This window comes from Camelus dromedarius, chromosome 4, assembly GCF_036321535.1.
Source record: "Camelus dromedarius isolate mCamDro1 chromosome 4, mCamDro1.pat, whole genome shotgun sequence".
In the NCBI taxonomy this organism is placed as follows: Eukaryota; Metazoa; Chordata; class Mammalia; order Artiodactyla; family Camelidae; genus Camelus; species Camelus dromedarius.
The window spans coordinates 81,355,582-81,377,338 of NC_087439.1; the positions used below are offsets into that span (position 1 = coordinate 81,355,582).

General features: G+C 34.7%; 1 protein-coding gene across 3 annotated transcripts in view; it reads right to left on the minus strand.

Annotated features, from left to right (window-relative positions):
• Positions 1-19: 19 nt before the first annotated feature.
• USP37 (ubiquitin specific peptidase 37) overlaps positions 20-21,757 on the minus strand; it is a 77,257-nt gene continuing 55,519 nt past the window's right edge. For all 3 annotated transcript variants that reach the window (XM_010988326.3, XM_031452174.2, XM_031452173.2), the window contains 8 exons: positions 21,171-21,312; positions 19,055-19,310; positions 13,468-13,634; positions 10,981-11,041; positions 7,599-7,714; positions 5,871-5,940; positions 5,140-5,278; positions 20-4,580 (listed from right to left, as the gene is read on the minus strand). In XM_010988326.3, coding sequence (XP_010986628.1) covers positions 4,493-4,580; positions 5,140-5,278; positions 5,871-5,940; positions 7,599-7,714; positions 10,981-11,041; positions 13,468-13,634; positions 19,055-19,310; positions 21,171-21,312 — 1,039 coding nt within the window. In that variant the 3' untranslated portion in view covers positions 20-4,492. The remainder of the gene's footprint in view (positions 4,581-5,139; positions 5,279-5,870; positions 5,941-7,598; positions 7,715-10,980; positions 11,042-13,467; positions 13,635-19,054; positions 19,311-21,170; positions 21,313-21,757) is intronic.

Consider the following 21,757-nt stretch of genomic DNA (forward strand, 5'->3'; position numbering starts at 1 on the left):
GAAATAAGTCAAACCGAGACCAGGTTAATAAAGGCTTTAATTTCACACACAAAAAACTCTATGCATAATTTAAAAAGGAAACAAAACCAAGGAAAAACCGTAAAGGGTACAGAGGAACAGTTCTGCTAAAACACAGATAAAGTGCCGCTCCATACAAAACAACATAAAGAATCAGAATCAAAAGTCACTCTGAACACAAGGAAAGAAAATCATCGCACAAATGTGGCCAAAGCTGCCAGCAAACCTGGTAGTGGCTCAATTAGGCAAAGTGTAGGAAGCTTACTTCTGTTCTCCTCTCTGTAGCATAAATAAACAACACTGACAAGAGGCCAGAGATGTTGGGGATAGAAGGAAAAGAGAGGGAGGGAAACCTTAGGACGAGAGGTGTGTACAACCACTGTGTCTCATTCTTTCACCCCTCTGTTCTTGAAACAGCCCAGTTCAGTTGATTGCTTGTCTTTATTTTGGCATTGGACCTAGCGAACTTGAGTCCTGATTCAGACCCTGATCCATCTGATGCCAGTGGACATGCCTGTACTTCAAACCTCTGCACTTCAAGTCCAAATTACTAAAACCAACTGCCCGTATTCATACTGGCACACCGTTTATTATAAAGTTCAAAACCTCAGACACATAGCACACGTGGAAAGGAAAATTTACTAATTGTGCATAAATATGATACAACAAAAGAGACTGCCTGAAATCTAGTAATCAAAGCATGCCATCAAGGAGTCAGTGGTTGTGATGAGACACAGCAAAAGAAATCTGTCATGAAACTCTCAGGGCCTAGCAAACTAGAGTTTTCCAATAAAATAAATATATATTCTTTCCGATGTTAACATCGATAGAGACAAAGTCTGAATTCTGAAGTAATGCATTAGAAAGATGGTAGAGGGCAGAAATCTGTTTAGTTTTCATATACACTTGAAGAGCATTACTAGGTGTAAAGCAAGATGGGGAGGAGGAAATAGACATTTGTTTTCGGGGCGGACAATTTTAAGAGACTTCCATCTAGTACTGGGTTGTTGGTTTTTCTAAAACCCTCTGTATATACACAAGATCCACATGTACTTGGGAGATCTAGCTGTTTCCCTGATTTAAAACAAAAGACCACTTTAGGGGGTCAATTAAATCAAACACGGCAAAAAAATTTGAATGATTAAGAGTATCCACCATAGTCAATTCAGAGGACAGAGAAGAAAGAGTGAGAAGGGTAATATTTTAATTTGTTTTAATATAATCTTTTCAATAGACCACAAATGAGTTTACAAACTACCTTTCTTCCATGTTTCCAACCCCACCCCCATGCTCTCTCTACACTCATAATAGCCAACTGTATGACACACTGCCAAGAATCTGTTTCCAAATAATTTTCATTATACAACTATATATGTAGCTGTACATGTGTAGAGCTATATTTATATAGTTACATAATGGTAACTGCAGTATGGAAGAATAAGTAAATTCATGAATTCACTTGCTAGGGTTTTAATTTTTAAATCTCTTTTAGAAAAATTTTACACTTAATCAAGGAGAGATATAATGAAATGTCTAGTCTAATATTTGCCTCCCAGAGTTAATGAACTGATCTTTAAGTATTGCTGCATACTTCCTAAAATGTAAACACATTTACGTTTGTTATTGAGCCATTAAGTTAGGCCTGAAATTAACAGACCATGGCAAGTAAACAAATAGCTTTTGGAATCAAAATATAAATAGAACAACAATTCATGGATTTGCATCTTATTCTATCCTGCTGAGACAAAACTTCTGAATGTGCACACACACACACATAAATATATTCCCTACAAAACAGTCTATCTTCTCATAGGCCTAAATTATAGTCAGGGCTTCTAAAGTGGTAACAGCATCTGGCCATATGCAACTTTCCAATCCTCTGTAATAATATTAGGTGATAAGAATCAAGAAGTTTGAATTTTAGTTTGTAGTTCTCTCTTCCAAAAAAATTCCACTTAAGATCAGTTGTGTGCAGAATTACTGTCAAGTACCAACTCAAAGTCATTTAAAATAATGCAAGCACATTTGGTATTTTCAATAGGAATATTAGTTATGAGCAGGCTGCCTGGAACTGAAGCACCCTGCCATTATTTAATGTGTCCCTTCCTGGCCCCAACATGCAAAATACCCCATCCCCTGATTCTGAGCAAACTGATCATACTGCACAAAAAATACCTACTGATACTTTAAAATACAGTCAGCTCAAAAAAACAACCCCATCAACATAGTCCAGTGGAACTCTCTATCTGCAGTCTTAACTTTTCACTGAACCAAAATGTGAAAGTAACTTTGTAGTGAAAGGGGTAATAGCTGAAGGAGTGAAGGGAGAAATGAAGGCTGACCAGGCCAAAACAACGGACAGATATCAAGGAAAATTCAAGTCCCAAACCTGCAAGTATACAAACAGTGAGATAACTCACCTACTCTTTTCAACTAGTAAGTCCTGCCCAAGACATGAAGATCAAATCAAATTAGGTTCGAATCAAGTGCACTTCTAAACCATACACACATGCAAGCTACAAAAAGCAAGTCAAACAAGGGTATTTCATGGGCAACCTAGGCTTATGGCATTATTTCTTTTTTAAATGCCCCAAATGAATTCACACTCTCTTCAAATCATTCCCCCAAATTTTTAACAGTGCCTCTCAAAGCTCTCAAATACAGATACAGGAAAGTAATAAATAGTTAAAGAATTCAATTAGCACTTCACGCACGAGAAAACCAGTTATTTTCAACAACAAAAAAAGGCACCCAATGTAAAGAAACAAATTTTAAAAGCTGGTTTTTTAAACAAGCATCTTCCTCTGCTCTATACTACTCCTGCAAATCCTACCAGTACCATTTTGGAACGTTCACTACAGTAACACATAGGTAAATGGTAGAAGGCAAAGCTTTTATCAGTAGTTATGCAAAAGTGCTGGCCATTTACTATTCAAAGACTCAATATTTTAGAATAGGTTACTATGTCAGAACATAACCAAGCTTCAGGAGTAGGGCTGGAGCTCTCTTAAGGCAATCTTCCAGAAAAGATGTTGAATCTTCTGTGATGATAGATTTAAAAAAAAAAAAGGAAAGATTTCATTTTGCTATACTTAACACTGTGTGATCCTAATGATTTCTGGGCTCACAAAATTATTTTACAAACAGAATTCTACTCTCAAACTCATTCTTTATATGGTTTCACAAGCTGTTTAACCAGGCTGGTTATGTCAGCTGTCTAATGTAGCACTTAATGTTGCATCCCCATTTAACCTCAACTCAAAGCACCTAAAAAGTAAGATAAATAAATTATGCACCTTTGTTAGTTCTTGGGATTACCTAAACCAATCACATTTTAATTCTCACTCTGTTTTAAGGGAAAAGCCAGACAGCAAATGGTTAAATGTTCAAGCTTTATCCTACAACTCATGTACTTAATTTCACCCTTGTAGCAAGGCTTTCAGCTTTAGTGGTCCAGAGCTTTAGCTTTAACACAAGAATACTCCTCCTGACCTGCCTCTGGGAGACAGAGATGGTAACATTCTTTATACTCCCTAAGTATCCTTGTTGGGGACTCCCAGTTGGGACAGTATCACTTTCCTACCTCTTAAAGTTTTGGCTGCAATCTGTTAGGGTAATGCTTGCTCCATGGAAGAATGACACAGAAGAAAAATAAAAGATTCTATCTTCACCACCATAATAATGTAGATGATATACAGTGAACATACTGTGTCAAGGAATTTCTTTAAAGAAAATACAAAGTGTACAATGAATACCAAATGTGGGACCATAACACATTCCAAAGCACCAACAATCCATTTCTTGGGACTACATGTAAACAGCAAAAGCATCACAAATCCATGAACCAATAGTTTTAAAAAAAGCTCCTCAAGTCAGGTGGCAGAATGCCCCCTCCTTTGCAAGGAGGACAAACTGTCATTAGTGTAACATGGAGAGCTGGCTTTCCAGTGAACTTTACTGATAAGAAACACACATGAAAGATTACAGACTTGAGTGAGACCACTCAAGGAACATAAAAGATAAATGCCAAATGATATGTGTATTTTCAGACATTTCTCAGGTGAATGGACTCTTTAACAACTTCATTTCTTCTTCAAGTTGCTGTGCTGTTAATTTTGAGTAGGCATACTCTGGTGGCCTATCCTAACTCTTTAAGGCTCCATTCATTCCATATATATGTGTGTGTGTATGTACATATATATATATTTACAACATGTATTCCTAAGACAAAAGGAAGTGCCACTCTCATAGGAGAAAAAAAGGATAATCAGCTACAGATGTGAGACCAAGGTTTCCATAAAACAGTTAATATGGAGCGTTCCGCATAATTGCAATTTTCATCTTTTGGTTTGGCCCTGAGCTGTTTGTTGCTCCCGCATCAAGTAGAGTTCCAAATTCTCCTCGGGCAGAGGAAAGAGAGGCGGGTGGCAGTAAGAGAATCGCAGTGCACACTGCCAACCCAGGAGTCTTTTCCTCATGAAGCCTGACGAGTGGTCTTCCCCACTTCCATGCTAAGTGCCTGAGAGTTCTTTTCTGTTTCCAGCAGCTCATCAAAGATCTCCCTTCAAATAAAGCAAACAAACAAACAAAAAAACCCATGAAATTCAGTGAGCAAAAACAAAAGATAAACAAAAACCAGATAATAATAAAGTCTGCATAATCCCATTTGGAGCCTAAATTTTATTAAATAAGCAGTTCATTCATTTTATCACCATCTCATCCCTATGTGCTGATTTTTGAGAACACCTTGGGGCAGGGTGGGGAGGGGGATGGCAATAGCTAGCTTTGATAGAAATGCTATGGAGTTCCCATCCATATAACTTATATCTTCTGGGTGGTAACACTGGAAGACCAAAAAGATTTACAATATGACAGCTTCCATCATAAAACAGTCTTAAGTTCCATACCTAGATGTCACTGTGTGATGAGTAATTAATGCTGAGTTAAAAGCAAATATTTTGGACTTCCAAGGTAGTATCAAGACATTAGCCCTAAGCAAAGATTAAAAAAAATAAAAAATTGTAAACCAATTAACTGATGGGAACATTTTATCCTTAAAGGAAAAAGAAAGAGTTCATGTGATTTTTAGCCTATGACTTCAGATCCAGCAAAGTTTCTTACTTGTGCATATAAAAGAAGATGTAACCACTCCGATCCCGATCACTTTGCACGGAAGCCTCTTGGATTTTAGATACCTCTAGGTCATTATAAGTAAACCAAGCCTGCTTCTTAATGTCGTACACATCACTAATGTAATGACCTGAAATAAATAAAATCTTAAAATGAAGGCTTTTTAAAAAACATTATTGGATTTTTCTCAGGTACAGGAAGTTTCAGAATGAGATACACCCATGCCATTTTATGTTACTCAAGGTTTTAAAACCCATTTAAAAAATTACAGAAATTTAGGGGCAAGGATATAGCTCAGTGGCAGCATGTTCTTAGCATGCATGAGATTCTGGGTACCACCATTAAAAAAAACTTAATTCCTTCCCCCACCTTGAAAAAAAATTAGCAAAAAAAAAAAAAAAAAAAAAAAAACCCAAACAAAACAAAACCCAACAAAAGACAAACAAAAAACCCCTAGAAATTTAAGGGAGGGATATACTATACTGGGACAACTTTTTTGATAAATATATTATTTTGTTTAGGGGATTTTGAGTCATTTATGAATAGAAAAATCAAAACACCCATTAACACAATTCACATTTAGTTTGTACAAAGAAAAGATTTCAAAGTTTTTCTTGATGCGTTCAACTTATTCCTCACAAAGCTAGGCTCAGAGTAACCCAACAAGGAGTAAACACTGGCTACTCCATTTACAAAATGCTGAAATCCTGATGTCCATTTACCTGAAGAAGAAGTGCTACCAATGTGACTGACAACACTGATGAGCCGATAGGAATGAGGAAGATTTCCTGTCTGGAAAATAGAAGTGGACATGAGTTTTAACTCTTCATTTGAATAAAAGCAAACACTAAATTTAAATTTATTATTAAAATTGACATGTCTAAGTTTCAGTGTGTGTGTAGTCAGACTCAATAAAAACCCAAGTGGTTGGTATTGTTCACATCCTTTGACCTGAGTTCTACTCCTAACTAAGAATTCAAGAATTTCCTAAGAAAATAATTCAAAAGAAGGTTATATATGCATAAAATTATTCACTGTAGTATTTTCTATGATAATGAAAAGTTGGAACAAAAGGCCCAATAGTTAAATGGTTACTAATATATCAACTCAATACATTATTCAGTTATTAAAAAATGTGTGGGTCAGCAACATGTTAATTTGTTTTTCAAAACCACATGAACACACATAACTACGGCTCTACAAAAATAGGTATGTTAACAGTTAAGTACTGGAAAACAATGAAAAAAAATGAAGAGTTGCTGTGTTGCTGTAGGGATTATGGGTGAACTTTTACATTTTAAATATTTAAAAAAATGCTATTAAAATACTGTTAATAGAAGAATAAAACAAAAGTGATACTCATACACTGCAGGGAGCACTAAAAGATACAATTTTGGAAGAAATATAGCTACAGGTAAGTGTGAAACCATTAAAATGTTCAGAAACTTTGATGTAGTAACTTATTTCTGGGGCTTTACTTAAAGAAGAAAATCCTAAATATAGAAAACATTACAATCACACAAGAGTTCCTCGATATATAATTTATTATTTTATTTTATTTATTATTAAAGCAAAGTTGATTACAATGTTTCAGGTGTATAGCAAAGTGATTCAGTTATACATTTATATATTTTTTTCAGATTATTTTCCATCATAGGTTATTACAAAATATTGAATATAGTTCCCTGTGCTATACAGTATTTCCTTGCTGTGATATATTATTTATTATAAAGAAAAAAGAGAAGTTAACTTAAATGCTCAATGTTATTTAAAAATAAAATAAAATAAACAGTGTGCTCATTGATGGAATATAGTATAGCCATTAAAAATAAAATGCTTATAGTCTTTTAACAAGCAAGATAAAAACTGTACTTAATCTATGATTTTGTAAAAGCATACCTGGGGTACTTTGAGGGTAGGGATGACAAAAGAATATATCAAAATGCTAATAATAGCAGTTGTGTTAGAACAGTGGAATACTGGGTAATTAAAATAACAAAAAAATTGGAAAATGGGAAAAGCAATTATTTAGGGGGAAAAACAGTAAAGAAGGATTCCAAGTGCTCTAGCTAATGTCACTAATTCAACAGTTCTTACTGAGTAACAGTCAACCAGTTTTGGTATTTAACCATAAAGATAATATAGGTTTTCGCAGAACTAAAGGTGACTTAATATACATACGACTTTGAGAGCTATTACTCAGTTATTATCTAACATGCATGCACATAAGGTGATCACAACATATTTGGCTTTATTTCATTTTATTTTGAATCTGTGTGTAAGACATAAGATGCAAAGGCCAAGAGAAAGTGAAGACCGTTTGATAGTTGCCAAAGGGGCAGAAATTAACCTGCAATGGACACTGGCAGTGTGGCCTTTGAAGATAAGGGGCAGGAGGAGTAATACTGACAATCTGACCAGTTCTACGAAGGGAATAAAACATCACCCACCTCAGCATTTCTTTTAAGTTCCTCAGCTTCAGCTTCTGTATACTCCATATCTAAAACATCCTCATTTCCAGAGTCCTCATCAGAGCCCAATGAATCCAGAAAAGAGTTGTTAAACTCTGAAGAACATAAAGACAAAGTTTTGTAAAAGTTCTTGGAGCAGACACAGAGAAATATAATGGGGAAGATTAAAAAAACAGCTTGAGGGAGGAAGGGTATAGTTCAGTGGCAAGAGTGCATGCCTAGCACTCAAGAAGTCCTGGGTTCAATCCTCAGTACCTCCATTAAAAAATAAATGAACCAAATTACCCACCCCCCCAACAAAATTCAAAAAATAAATTAAAAACAACAACAAAAAAACAGCTTGAGGTACACATTTTATCATCCTAAGAAAACGTGAAACATATCATTATTAGAGTTTCAATTCACCCAGCCCACTCTGGGGAGTAACAATTCAGGCACTAGGTATCTGTAAAAGAAATGTTGCTTTTTGTTTTATATGTATTTATATGAAAGGAGACAATACTCTCATAAGAAAGGAATAAAACTGAAAAAGAATAAAAATTTTACATATAATCCAATTTTGCTAAATTCCACATTATATAAACTATATGTTACATTTGAAGTACTTGGTGCATATTGTAGGTACCACCAGTAAACATAAATTATCTCACAGAAAAGAGACCATTAAAAAGTCAGTATCCTTTCATTTTCTTCAATATTAAGTCATTTTTTGAAATTTAACAAAAATAATGGAAATACAATCTTTAACTCTTAAGTTTAACCTAAAATACACTAAACAAATAATCCAAGATCCATTTTTCTCTTTAATAATGTGTTTTCATTGGAAGAAGAATCCATCTCTACAAATGGCTTTAAATAAAGAATCCCAGAGAATTTCTACATAAATGGTTCTTTGCTTTATAGAGTTGTTTAAAAGACATGAACACTTAAGATTGGGAAGAACAGGAAGAGATTATAGCATCAAAATTTTGGAAGCTCGAGCGTAGATGGGTGATTGAGTTAGCAGACCTAAGAAAGCCAAAGCCAAAACCTAAGCCAGTAATGGAAAAGTTGATAACCAATTCAACTTGTATCAGTCTTCAAAAAACATACAACTTGGAAGTACCAGATATCTTTCAAACCGGAGGAAAAGGAGGGGATAAAAATTAGGATTAGGTGAAAACTGAGTTACAGATTCCTAGACCCACTGTCCACTACTTCATACTGCTGGGCAATGACAGAAGTCTAGAGCCTTAGTCTCTGGAGAGTTAGTAAAAAAGCCTCTGGATTGGGGGGATGCCATGCATGGGAGAGTACCATACTGAAAACAGGGGAGTAGGCGACAGTTTGCATATTGAAAGATGAGTATAACTCCCACCCTGACTCCCAGCCCTATTCGCACACTTGGCTCCCAAAACTCTGGCAGCCACATCTTTTACTTTTAGGCAAGGCAAGAGACCAGAAAACTTTCTTTAGGAATATTAGCCCCAGGGAAAGGCCTAAAATATTAAGATCATCCCCCAAACAGTCCCAACCTGTAAAACTCAAGGCTGACAAGCTCTAGCTATTCATGTACTCAGAGCTTCCTATCATCTTTTTTAGTTCCCTACTCTTAATCATGAGCTGACAGCCAAGGATTACTGGATAACTGAGGAAATCCTTTAACAAGGAGTATAAAGACTATAATAAACACACAGGACAGAGCAATCTGGAGAAAACAGAATCTATTCAGGCAGAAGAAGACTTCAAATAAACAAACAAATGAACTATATTTAATATTCTCAGAGAGTTGAGATGGTATTACTTCCATGAACCACCCCCATCACAAAATCTTATAAAAAAGAAACATTCACAAAACCAGTTCTTGAAAATTAGAAATATGATAGAAATAAAACACTCAAAAAAAGGTTTGGAGTTAGAGATAAGGTTGGAGAAACTTCCCAAACAGTAGAGTAAAATAAAAAAACTGGAGAGAAGAGATGAGAAAATTAAGAGGACCAGACTAGGATGTCTAGATAATAGGAGTTTCAAAAAGATCAATCAGTGAAAATTTCTTAGAATTGAAGGACACAAGTTTCTGGATTAAAATGATCCACTAAATGCCCAGCAAAAATGGATGAAACAGACTCACATCAAGGCACATCACTATAAAACTTCATCACAATAGAAACAGAGAAGATCCTACAAGCTTTCCGAGGAATAGAGGTCACATCAGGATAAAGAACAACTTTAGACTTCTCACACAGCAACCCAGCAAACAAGTTTTTTGTCATTGTCCAGCAGCATGAAGTTGGGGAGAAACAATGTTTTCACAATGATCGTAAACCCAGAATCTATATGCAGCCAAATTATGAAATACCAGGGCAGAATAAAACTTGTAAGGTTTCCCAAAAATATAAGTCACATCTCTTTTTCAAGAAAACTACTGGGGATGTTCTCCATCAAAGTGTAAGTAGACAAAGAGCAAGAGAGAGGAAATGGGAGATTCAAACAAAAGAGAGAATCAGAGAGAGATTCTCTGGAGAATGGTTAGGGAGATCTCAGGATATCTGTGCATGGATGCAGGGGCAACCAGTCCAGATTGCAGCAATTATGACTTGAGAAAGCCATCATCGCCATCATTGTACCATCTTTTAAACCTGAGGACAGAATGCTTAGGAGAGCCTAGCTCAAATTCTTATTTGTCTCAACCATTTGCCAGTGAAATTCTTGCTCTTTCCACCACGTCTTTGGTGTCTAGATCAGTCCAGTCTAGAACACTCATTTTATACCAAAGTGTTCTGCTTTAACCTAGTACTGAGGGCCAGAGAAAGACCACAGTGATCTTAGAAAATACAGAATTAGTCCACTTCTCATGACTGCCTGTCCTGGTGGACTTCTAGCACCTGGTCCATATATTAGTTCTGCTAAATGCCATGATTATGGTGAACCTTATGCTTCTGAATACTCATTCATGACTTTGCCCACTGACTTTCCCAGAGTGAGTGTTATAAATTCACAGGGAAACTGAAGCCACATTATCTTCTCCTAGGAGTTTAACAGTGGCAGTACTCCTCTTTCATACAGATGGATTACAGACACACTATTCTTGCTATTTAATTTTCAAAATAAAAAAAAATATTGTTTATGGATATGAATATAGATGGTAAAATTATTTTTTAAAAAAGGCAAGCTAATGATGAACACCAATGTTAGATAGGTGGTCTCTTCTGAGAGGGAGGGAAAAGGAGGGGTATACAGGTTAACTTTTAAGGTTCTATTTCTTTACCTGGGAAGTGTTCAAATTTGTTATTGTTATTAAAAATAACTAACACATTTTATGTGCTCTTCTGTGTGATACATCTCACTGTATTAAAAAAGGTAATTAAAATAATCTCCATACCTTGAAGACTTAACTCTGTAGCTCTTTTGAGGTCATCATCTTCTTTCTGTTCCCAAGCCTCCTAAAAGGATAAGAACAAACTAAACCATTTAAAGAGGTATTGATTAAACTTATTTAATGAGGATAAAATCAGCTGCTCTGAAAGTATTTGCTAATAATGTTTTCTGTAACTTTATGGATGTTTGGAATATGACCTTTTGAGGAATGAGGAGTTTTTACTCTTTCCAACACTTTCCTCCTAAAATACAAACTTGGGCCTTAAATGCTCTCTCTTTAAGTAAGTGACTTTTGGCTTGCCAACCAAAAGCCACTGAATGTGACATTATGATGCAATTCCTTTTCTTCTTACATGTATGAAATATTTGGAACATAGCAGATACTTCAAACAGCTCTCTTTCCTTTCCCTTGAATTACAAGATTTGCCAAGTTTCTTGGAATAAATACTCCCACCATGGCCAATTTTTAGCTACCTAAGTGATTCTGAATGCAGAGTTGGGAAGAGGTATGTATAGTGGGCTCTCCTAAGCTGACAGGGAGCTGGCTCTAGCACATCACTGACCCTATGACAGCAAGATAAACATTTCTACAACATATTCATAGATTTCTATTTTTATTCTTGCTAAAGAAACCAAGACATTAGAAGCTTGGCAAATACTAACTGAATGCTGTTGACTGTTGCTTTTTGAATATAGCTGAGGTTTTCTTAGAGAAAATAATACCTCTGAAAATGTTTCAATTAACTGACTAATTAATTACAAAAAGGACTAGGAAAAATGTTGACTATAAAAAAATTTCCCTCTCATCTTCAGAGAAAAGATAGTTTACAAAGGATGCAAAAATCAAGAAAAAATAATTTAAGCAGAATTGCTTTATACTTTTCTCAATTCTAGACTTGTTTTTAAAGTTACTAAAATATATAAGCAAAGCTTAGAATGAATTATTCTGCATTATAGTCCTGGGAGCAATAATACTGTGTTCAAGGAAGTAACAGAGGTATTCTCTAAAAGGAAATATGATTACTTAAATTTATCCAAGTATATAAAGTCTATGCTGAAACCAGAAGGTAAAGAACTCTCTTTTAGTAATTAATAGAATGATTCGGGTATACCAAATTAAAGAAACTTCATCTTATAATCCTATTCTCATACTGGAGAAAAATAGGATAGTTTTAACTGGGTCAGCTGACAATAAAAAGAGTATGTCTTTTGTCTATGAAAAGCATGGTTGCTGGATTTTTTTTTTTTTCTGTGCTATAAGGAACTGTTGTTAAAAATCAAACCGTGGTCTTCTCTACTAAAAGTAGGTTTTCTTAAACAAATGATTACTGTAATATTATTTGTAAAGTAGTTTGACATATACATGACGAGGTAGCTAGAGAGGTCCTTTCATAAATAAAAGAATATAGAACAGCTAGTTCTGAAATGGTTTTAAAGCAGCAATTCTCAACCTTGGCTGCACATAAGAATCACTGCAGTAAGTTTTCAAAATTCTTATTAAAAAAAAAAAAGAATAAAAGAAATCTAGATGTGCAGACCACACCCCAGATCAATTATGTCAATTTCTGAGGGGCAGAACAACCCAGGCATCAGTATTTTTTTAAAAGCTCCCCAGATAATATTAATGTGCCATTAAAATTGAAACCTAATATTCTAGTGACATTAGATTTCTTAGTATGATCATTTGCAAACATTAAAACTGAGCATTCATTCTAGGGAGTCTTGGTAAATTTTTGAGGGGAAGGGTTGGGGAGAGGTAATTAGGTTTTTATTTATTTATTTTAATAGAGGTACTGGATATTGAAGTAAATTTTTATTACTAACATGACTGAGATTGCTGAGGATCAGACAACCATGAAAACATCACCTTTTACACAGATTTCACAGGTGACTGCAACAATGCAAATCAACAAGTTTTGGCAAAAATGAGCATAAAGAACTAAAAATTGAAGAACAGATTACTACACAAAGAAAAGAGCAGATAAATGCTAGTCTACCATTAAAATCTAAAATTTTAGATAATACTCAGATAACATTCCTGAGAATTTTATGTTTAAATAATTCACAGGCAAGGATTCATACTGTAAGGAAATGACCAAACAAATACTTTGCCTTAAAATATTGATGATAAAATCATAATAGTATACTGGCTGTTTCAACAGCCTGCAAAATAAAGTTGGACTAGGGATGATCTCTAATAACCTATCCTGCTTTAGCGTGCAATAAATTACAGTAATAGGAGGTAACCAACAAAACATTTTGTTGCATTTGGATTTTTTAAAAAAGAAAAACGATCAATGTTTCTGTTTCAAACCCAAGGCAGAAGCCCCAAACAAGTTTTTGTTTGTTTGTTTTAGTGGGTCAATGATTTACTTTATGTAAATCATCGGGAACAATGCCTGACTCATAGTAAGTGCTTAACAAATGATTATTATTACTGTTCTATAGGAAAGATTGGTATGGAGAAAGTAGCAATATAAATATCTCTTACTTGCTCCTGAAGGCTCTGAGCCAATGCCTGCTGAAGCTCTTGTTCCTCCCTTTCACGCTCCATATCATACTGCTGGAGCCAATCAACCTCTCCTTGAGAACCTTCCGGAGTTTTATTTTCTTTATTCTCATCACAATCTTTAGTTATCTCCGTAAAACTGGCAGGATCTGAGGAAGCAGAACATAACATAACTGGGAAATCCTCTCTAATAAACTGAAATCTCTAGACTAGAGTGACATCTACTGTTTGGAGAGTAATGTATCGTAACCTCAGACATAACTTGCTTGGGATGTACAATCTCATCTTACTGTTTCTAGATCAGGGTTCTCAATCTCAGCATTATTGACATTTTGGGTGGGACAATTTTTTGGTTTTGTGGGAAGAGGAGCTGTACATTGCACACTGTTTAGCGACATTCCTGGCCTCTACCTACCAGATGCCAGTAGCAACCTGCCCTCCCCAGATGTGACAACCAAAAGTGACAGACATTGTCAAATGTCCCCTGGGGGACAAAACAGCCCTTGGTTGAGAACCACTAATCTACAGCAATGATTCTGAAGTTTAACTGATCATCAGAGGCACTATGGTTAAGGATAGAGAAGAATAAATAGCCATATTCACAGGTCATGTCACATGACCTAGTACTAGGAATAAAGTATTGTTTAGAGTAAATGAAGTAAAAATTAGGCTAGAATTATTAATTATTGAGATTTTCCCATTTATTACACTGTATGTCAAGTGAAGTGTGTTTTCATATTAATAATCAAATGAGTCTTATACATATTCTAAATCAAAAGAGTTACATAAAATATGTAATAAACACTTCATGTACCATACAAGCGTATGACAACACACATGTTTAAAACATTCATCCAGGGAGATAAGAAAAAGATTAAACTTTTTGTTTGTTTGTTTTGGGGGGTGTATAATTAGATTTATTTATTTTTTTAATTGACGTACTAGGGATTGAACACTGGACCTTGTGCATGCTATGCATGCACTTCTACCACTGAGCTATAATCTCCCCACCTAACCTTTCACTTCCTTTTGTTCATTCTCAATCTCTAGAATATAGCTAGCTGGAATAAGCAGTAGGGGCATAATTTTGTTCTAGTTATTTAAATATCATTATACTTTTTAATTTAGGGAGAAGAGGAAGGACCCTCCCTCCCTCTCACTTACAAAAGCAAAAATTTTCATCTTAGCAAATAAAGAAAGTTCTCATAAAAAAAATTTAACTGGTCATCAAGAATTACCTTTACAGATTCATTCCATAAGGATTGTTTTAAAATGAGTATGCTCTTTACCTGCTCTAATACTGCATTTTAACTATGTAAATGACAGACACTTTTCTATAGCACAGACGACTCTGAAGCTTACAGTATCTTGGTTTTAGATTCTAAATTAGCAACTAGCATTATTCTTTAATTGAATTGCCAAGAGAATATTTACCATTAAAACTAATTCTGAATATTCATTAAAAGAGGGAAAAAAACTCAGGCTATCTTAAGTGCAAAAAGCAGTATGATCCTAGTTTAAAAAAAAATTACATTCCGCCGTTCTTAGAGAAACAGTCATTTCCATAGCCTGAAACAGGCAGCTCTGAAGCCTATTTGACCCTGCCTGTCCCTTTGGCCTTAGCTTACGGGGCCAGGAATGGATACTTGAGTCAACCATCAGTCAACCATCAGATCACTTCTGTAAATTTGGAACTGAGACATTCAAAGTTAGCTGGTGTTGAGCATTGCAAGTGAAAGAAAAATTCGGAAGTTGAAGCTACTATTTTAGGGCAAAAGGTGAGTTTTTATTACTTTTATTATCAAAACATACTCATAAAAAAAGGTAACAGAGGTATAGTTCTTCTTTTATGTTTATTTTATTTGTTTTCTGGGGGGAGGTAATTAGGTTTACTTACTTACTTACTTACTTATTTATTTAAATGGAGGTACTAGAGATTGAACCCAGGACCTCATGCATGCTAGGCATGCACTCTACCCTCCCCTCTATGTATAGTTCTTCTTAACTAATAATTTTTAGCACTCAGTGTACCAATGTACCTCACACAATCCTAGAATTACACTAATAATTAATCGATGTGATATAAAACAGATGCAAGAAAGTTTACTTTGAGATGCTAAAAATCAATATACATCTGTCTTCAGCGTAAATTTCAGATGGATACAAAAAATACTTAAGATCTACGGGAACAAATATGATCATAAAATAAAAACACACTTTTAAGGACCTTGCACAATCACAGGGGAACCACTGTTAAAACTCAACACTGTTATACTAAATATATCATATGCTTCTTCCCCTACCCCAAATGAAAGCTGCTCCTTTTCTACATTCTATATTTCAGTCAATGGGATCACTGTTCACAGTTTTTTTTTTAAAGACAGAAACCTGGGCGTCATTTTGACTTCTTTTCATTTACCTCCTCATATCAGATGAATTATTATTTCCTAACTATCTCTTGAATCCATCCATTGTTTCGGTTTTCAATGCCAAACCCTTGGTTTAGGGCATCATCAACTTTTGGTCTGAACTATTACAATAACTTACTAAGAGGTCTCACAGGATACTTTGGTTCTTCTTTAATTTATGCACTACACTGCAGCTGGAATGATTTTTTTCAAATATAAATCTTTATCAAATACTTTTTTGTTTAAAATTATTCAATAACTTCCTAATGCTTTTGAAATAAAAGTTCAAACTCCTAAACATGGCTTTAGGCCATGTAAAAACTGGAGACTGAATAATGCTCTAGTCTCATCTTTTGCTTTTCCATCTCAACACTATGTCCCAACCATGTAGATCATCCTGAACTTTTTCAGGTCTGCTAACATGCCATGGACTTTCTCAAGTCTGGGCCTTTGCACACACTCTTCCCTTCCTCTGGCTAACAGTGAAACCTTACTTAGCTGTCTTCCTTCCCCTCCTCAGTTGAGTCATGACAGTCAGTCTGATGGGCCCCAAATATTTATTGAGAATCCACTATGTGCCAGGTATTGCTGTAGAAGCTGGGGATATAGTGATAATTAAGGTAAGATGGCCCTTGACTTCAAGGAGCTTAAGCGCAAAGGCTCTGAGATGAGAATAAGCTTAGTATATTTGAGGGACACACAGAGAAAGCTAGTATGGCTAAAACAGTAGAGTGAAAGAGAGGGAGAGTGAAGATAGGCCATGGTGAGAAGTTTTGATTAAGTATAATGGGAAGTCATAGTAAGTTTAAAGCAGAAGAGTGACACTGTGATTTATGCTTCAGAAAGATTACATTGGCTGCTTTGTTCATGAAAGAAGGTCCATAACAGCAGGGCAAGGGTGAAGGGAGAAATATTACAAATCAGTTGTAGTGGCACAGGTGAGATGGAAGACTAAAGTTGTAGCTATGAAGATGTTCATAAATGACTGGATTCAGGATATATTTTGGAGGTGCAGCAAACTAGACTTAGTGATGGACTGATTGAATGTGAAGTGTAAAGTAAAACAAAAATATCAAGGGAGATTTTTTTTTTTCGCTTGAGCAACTAGATGGATGATGGTACCATTTGCTGTATGGTGCAGGCCCAGCCAACATCACATGGAGCAGAAAAACTATCAGCTAAGACAGTCAAACCATAGAATTATGAGATATTAAAATTATTGTTATTTTAAGGTACTAATTTTGGGGTAACTGCTGCACAAATACACATACACACGGGGAGTAGAAGGGAGAGAAAGCAAATGTGACCAAATGTTGATTAATGAATATATGTGAAGGGTATAAGTTTGTTTATTGTTTTATTCTTCAACTCATCTTTGGATTTGAAATTTTCAAAATAAAAACCTTATTGAAGGTTTGATCATATTTGATCATTCCTTAGAATGATTAACTTTTAAAGTATGATAATGAGATTGAGGAGATATATATATATATATATATTTTTTTTTAAAGAGTTCTTATCTTTCAGTGATACTGAAATCCTTACTGATGAAATGATCTAATACCTGGGATTCACTTCTAAACAACCCAGGGGATAGGATGGAGAAGGAGGCTGGGATAAAGATGAAACAAGATTGGCTTACTGTCAATAATGGGTACAAGGGGGAAGGTTCATTATACTCATTTCTCTACTTTTATTTTTGCTCAATATTTTCTATAAGTTAAAAAAATTGCAGAATAAGCAATGTTTTTAGATTTCAGTTACAGTAAGAAGGTCAATGGAATGATCAGTTTAAAGAAACAGGAAATATAATAATGGCCTGCATCCAAGTGAGGAAGATGGCAACTAAAAATTAAAGGATCTTATATAAAGATATAAAAACCTTATTCACAAGTTTGTTCTTCCTAAAGCTGCTAGAGTTATTAATATTTTGATAACCTATGATTATTAATGATCTGATAACCTTAGTGTTCTCCTCCATTGGCATAGATAATCTAGAACTAATTGTACAAAGACTAACTTCCTTTATTGATTTTAGGGAGATGCAGAACTGACCAAAGAACTGAAAGGAAGAGCTGAAAGCAGGAAATTAATCGGCATGGGACAAAAGCACTAACATTAACCAATGACATCTAAGGGCAGTGATTATAAGTTTAGTAAGACAAAGGGACTTCATAAGGATACTTGAATCAAGAAGAAAAAAACAGAAACACCTATATACAAAAATCATTAGCTTTTGTTACAAATTAAATTGAGAATATACTAATTCTTACGTCACTTGCACATAAAATAATTCAAGGATACAGAAAATTATTTTGTGATATACTAGTATTCTCTTCATCTCCAAAATCCTAGGCTTGATAAACTGAAACACATTAGCTAGCAACCTAAATACAGATGCTAAGGATATGAGAAGAAAAAAACTTGGGCACGGGAAGGGGCAGTGAAAATGTTCTACTTTAAAAAATCTTAAAATATCCATATTGCAAGGCAAGGAGGCTCAGCTCTGTTGTTCATAGTGATAGCTTGAGAAGTAACAAAATATGAATAATTACCACAAAGTAATTTTTTATCTGTATAGCACTTTACATAATACGTATATACTATCTAACGTTCTATTCACAACCACCTGAAGTATGTCTGGTAGATCCCCATACAGAGATAAGAAAACTGAGTATCAAAGAGGTTAAATTACCTATTAAGAAATTCATAACTAGTAAGTGGAATAGCTAAGACTAGAGGCCCAAGACCCTCCCTCTTAGTTTAGTGGTCATTCTACCATTATAAAGGGATGAACCCAAAGGAGAAAGGGGAACTTGAGTTATTTATATACTAAAACTTGGTAAAATTTCAGATACTAAAAAATGAAGAAAGAATTATACAAATTTCTGAGACAGCAGTGGTGACCCGAAACTGACACAAACATTTTTTAAATGCACAAGAATACTAACTTTTCTTTAGATGTATACTAGAGATATGACATACTTTACCACTAGCCTCTGGTTACTACTCACAACATTTACTTCTTAATATTTTAACTGTTAAAAAAAAAGCATAAAAATATTATTAGCTGTTACACAGATCCATCTACCCCCCATTCTATAAGGCTTTGGAACACAGCTGTGCCTTGTTTAACAAACGTTTATCTTCATGAAACTTACCAGGCTCTGTGACTGTTTTTGGCTTCTCAGTTTCCATAGAATCTGGATTTTCAGGTATTTCTTGAATATCATCATCTGCAAATCCAGTATCAGGGCTGCTAGTTGGTTTATCATCATCTTCATGACTCAGAGATGGTGATGCCTCTCTTTTACTTATCTCTAAAACAGCCGCTAGAAGCTCTTCTTCACTCATTCCATCAAATCCTGAGTTTTCCAATTCAGACTTATCAGGTTCTATTCTGCATAATTTTGAATCCTGAAGAAGAGAGCTGCTTTTAGAGGAAATGAGAATGCCTACAAGTACAGTCATCTTAGAGTTTCAAGTTGATATGTTTATTTCTCAAGGGTTTCCTTTCTTTGATGCTGTGGGTTATTTAACAACCAAATAACCAGTATATAAACTCACTGGGAAGCCTAATTTTCCTTTAATAATAACTATATAAAGATACATGTTTATATTCTTGATTATAATAAGTGTTAAATACACTCCTTGTAGAGATTTGGAAAATACATAAAAATAATAAATTCACTCAAAATCCATCACTCAGAGATAATTACTATTAAGTATTTGTTGGTATATTTTCTTCCAGATACATGTGGATTATACTGTAAATATTCTGTCACTACACCTAATATTCTTTTAAAAATGTTGCCAGGTCTTGATCATTTTTTTTTAATAAATGATAAAAATAAAAGCTGTATCAAGATTATGTAAGTACTCAGAAGTTATTTTCTGAATAACCTTCTCTCATTTCTGGGAGAATTTTACTTTGTCATTTCTCATTCAAGGTGAGCAACTACAAACTAGCTTTACATTTGATTTCTTTGGAGGGGTTGTTAGGTTTACTTATTTATTTTTGGAGGAGGTACTGGGGGTATTGAACCCAGGACCTTGTATATACTAGGCATGCACTCTACCACTTGAGCTATACCCTCCCCCACCAAACTAGCTTTAAAGAAGGGAAACAGTCTAACAAGAAAATAACTATTAAAATAACTGTTATCTTACAAAAGGGAGGTTTAAAATCAGTCCCACGAGATGACACAAACTCCTAAAAAATGCTTGTATCTTCAAAATATTAATTATCATTTTGTGTCAGGAAAGATGATGTAGTTGTGCCTTCACAGCCCTTATTTACCTTTAGATTACCTGGTTGGCCTGTTGATGTAAAATGTTTACTATGGTTCTCTCATATTAGTAATTAGTATCAAAGTAAAGCAAGAAATTATTTTAGGACCAATATGCAAAAGCAGCTCTGAAGGTTAATAAGAGAAAGCAATTTATCTACAACAACTTTCATTTCTTAAATGTCTCAATCCTGGAAACAACCCAAGTGTCCACTGATGGATGAATGGATAAAGAAGATGTGGCATATATATACCCACACATATACCTCCCCCACCACACACAGAGGAACATTATTTGGTCATAGAAAAGAATGAAATCTTCCATTTGAGATGACATGAATGGACCTTGAGGGAAACAAGTTATCTACTGAAAGACAAATACTGTATGATCTCACTTATATGTGGAATCTAAAAAACAAACAAAAAAACTAAGCTTACAGATACAGAGAACAGATTAGTGGCTGCCAGAGGTGCACGTTGGGGAGTGAGTGAAATGGGTGAGAGGGCAAAAAAGTACAAACTTCCAGTTATAAAGTAAATAAGTCACAGGAATGTAATGTATACTATAATGATGACTATAGTTAATAATATTGTATAGCATATTTGAAAGTTGTTAAGAGAAGTACATCTATCTGAAAGTCCTCATTCACAAGAAAAAAAATATTTTTGGTAACATGTATGGTGACAATGTTGAGCAGATTTATTGTGGTGATCATCTTGCAATATATACAAATATCATATACCATTATGTTGTACACTTGAAACTAATATAATGTTGTATGTCAATTATATCTCAATTAAAAACAAGTCTCAATGCTCAAACCTTTAAACAGACTGGTTTTGCAGTTATAAAAAGCACATTCTTTAAAACAAGCATCTGAACAGATTCAGTAAGTTTATAATCTATCTTGTGTATTAAGTTTGCTAATGGTGGTTATGAAAGGCATTTGGTTTGGACAGTCAGCTATTTTGATGAGGAATTACTTACTTTTTCCAGGTCTTCCTGCTGCTGTTCACTGCCTGAAATTTCACAAAGTCTCTGGCTAAGGGCCACAGAGCGTTTTAGCTCATCCTCACTGTCTGAATCAAGGCATAAAGCCACAGAGCTCTTGGACTTGAAGGTGAAATTCCTGTAATTCAAGGAAAAAAACCCTATATAAATCTGATAAACATTTGTCCTTATTATTCTTCTGAAGTATAAATACCAAAATAAAACAAAAAGCTTTTCCATTAGAGAATGATTTAACAGAGATAAAAAGACATATCAAAAGAGGTATATTTAAGCATTACCTTTGCCCCGCTCCAAAAGAGCCATGCTTTGAAAATCAGACAACTCTTATGCTATTATATATCATCAGTAAACCAATCACTTTGTGCCTTTTTTCTTTTAATGATCAACTCCATAGAAGTTTGTTACTGTCTTTATAAAGCAAGTACTCTACTGAATGCATGCAGACATTGTAATGAATATGTTTAGAGTGCATGAGGACTAATTTTTGATCTTTAAATTATGATCCATGTACTCTGAAATCAACAGTAACATTCCACTTATCCAATTACATGTAGGCCAGACTT